General features: G+C 67.6%; 1 protein-coding gene across 1 annotated transcript in view; it reads left to right on the forward strand.

Annotated features, from left to right (window-relative positions):
* Positions 1 to 683, forward strand: part of LOC106900541 (protein Hook homolog 2-like) — a gene marked incomplete at its 3' end in the record, with an annotated part of 6,946 nt that overhangs the window by 5,248 nt on the left and 1,015 nt on the right. Inside the window, exon 2 of the mRNA XM_014962632.1 lies at positions 53 to 210. Within this exon, the coding sequence (XP_014818118.1) occupies positions 53 to 210 (158 nt within the window). The remainder of the gene's footprint in view (positions 1 to 52; positions 211 to 683) is intronic.

Here is a 683-nt window from a genome sequence, read left to right on the forward strand (position 1 = left end):
TGGGACCCCCCCTGCAAACATCTGGGTCCTTCTGGTGGTGGGGTGGGGGCAGGTGGCGGCGCTGCTGGAGGAGAAGGGCAGCCTGGCCGAGGAGAACCGGGCGCTGCGGGAGGAGAAGGCGCAGCTGGAGGCCGACGCCGCCGGTGCCGCCGCCAAGAAGCTGCTGCTGCTGCAGACGCAGGTGGAGCAACTGCAGGAGGAGAATTATCGGTAGGACCCCGACCCCTGGGTCCCTCGGGCAGGGGGAAGGGGCCAGCCCTGACTCCTGGGTCCCTTTTGGGGGGTTCAGTTCCAGTTGGGGGGTTCAGAGGTCTGGGTTTATCTTGGAGGGGGTCAGGGTGTGTCCCGCTGACTCTGGAGCCCCCCTGCGCAGGCTGGAGAGAGGGAAGGAGGAGCTGTGGGGTCAGGAGGGGGGTCCCACTGACTCTGGGGTCCCCCCCACAGGCTGGAGAGTGGGAAGGAGGAGCTGTGGGGTCAGGAGGGGGGTCCCACTCACAGTGGGGGGTGTCCCACTGGTCCCACTGACTCTGAGGTTGCCCCCCACAGACTGGAGAGTGGGAAGGAGGAGCTGCAGGGTCAAGGGGGGGGTCCCACTGACTCTGGGGTCCCCCCCTGCAGGCTGGAGAGCAGGAAGGAGGAGCTGCGGGTTTGGGGGGAGGCTGTCCCACTGACTTTGGGGGTTC

Source organism: Calidris pugnax, unplaced genomic scaffold (assembly GCF_001431845.1).
Source record: "Calidris pugnax isolate Ruff unplaced genomic scaffold, ASM143184v1 scaffold2529, whole genome shotgun sequence".
Lineage (NCBI taxonomy): Eukaryota > Metazoa > Chordata > Aves > Charadriiformes > Scolopacidae > Calidris > Calidris pugnax.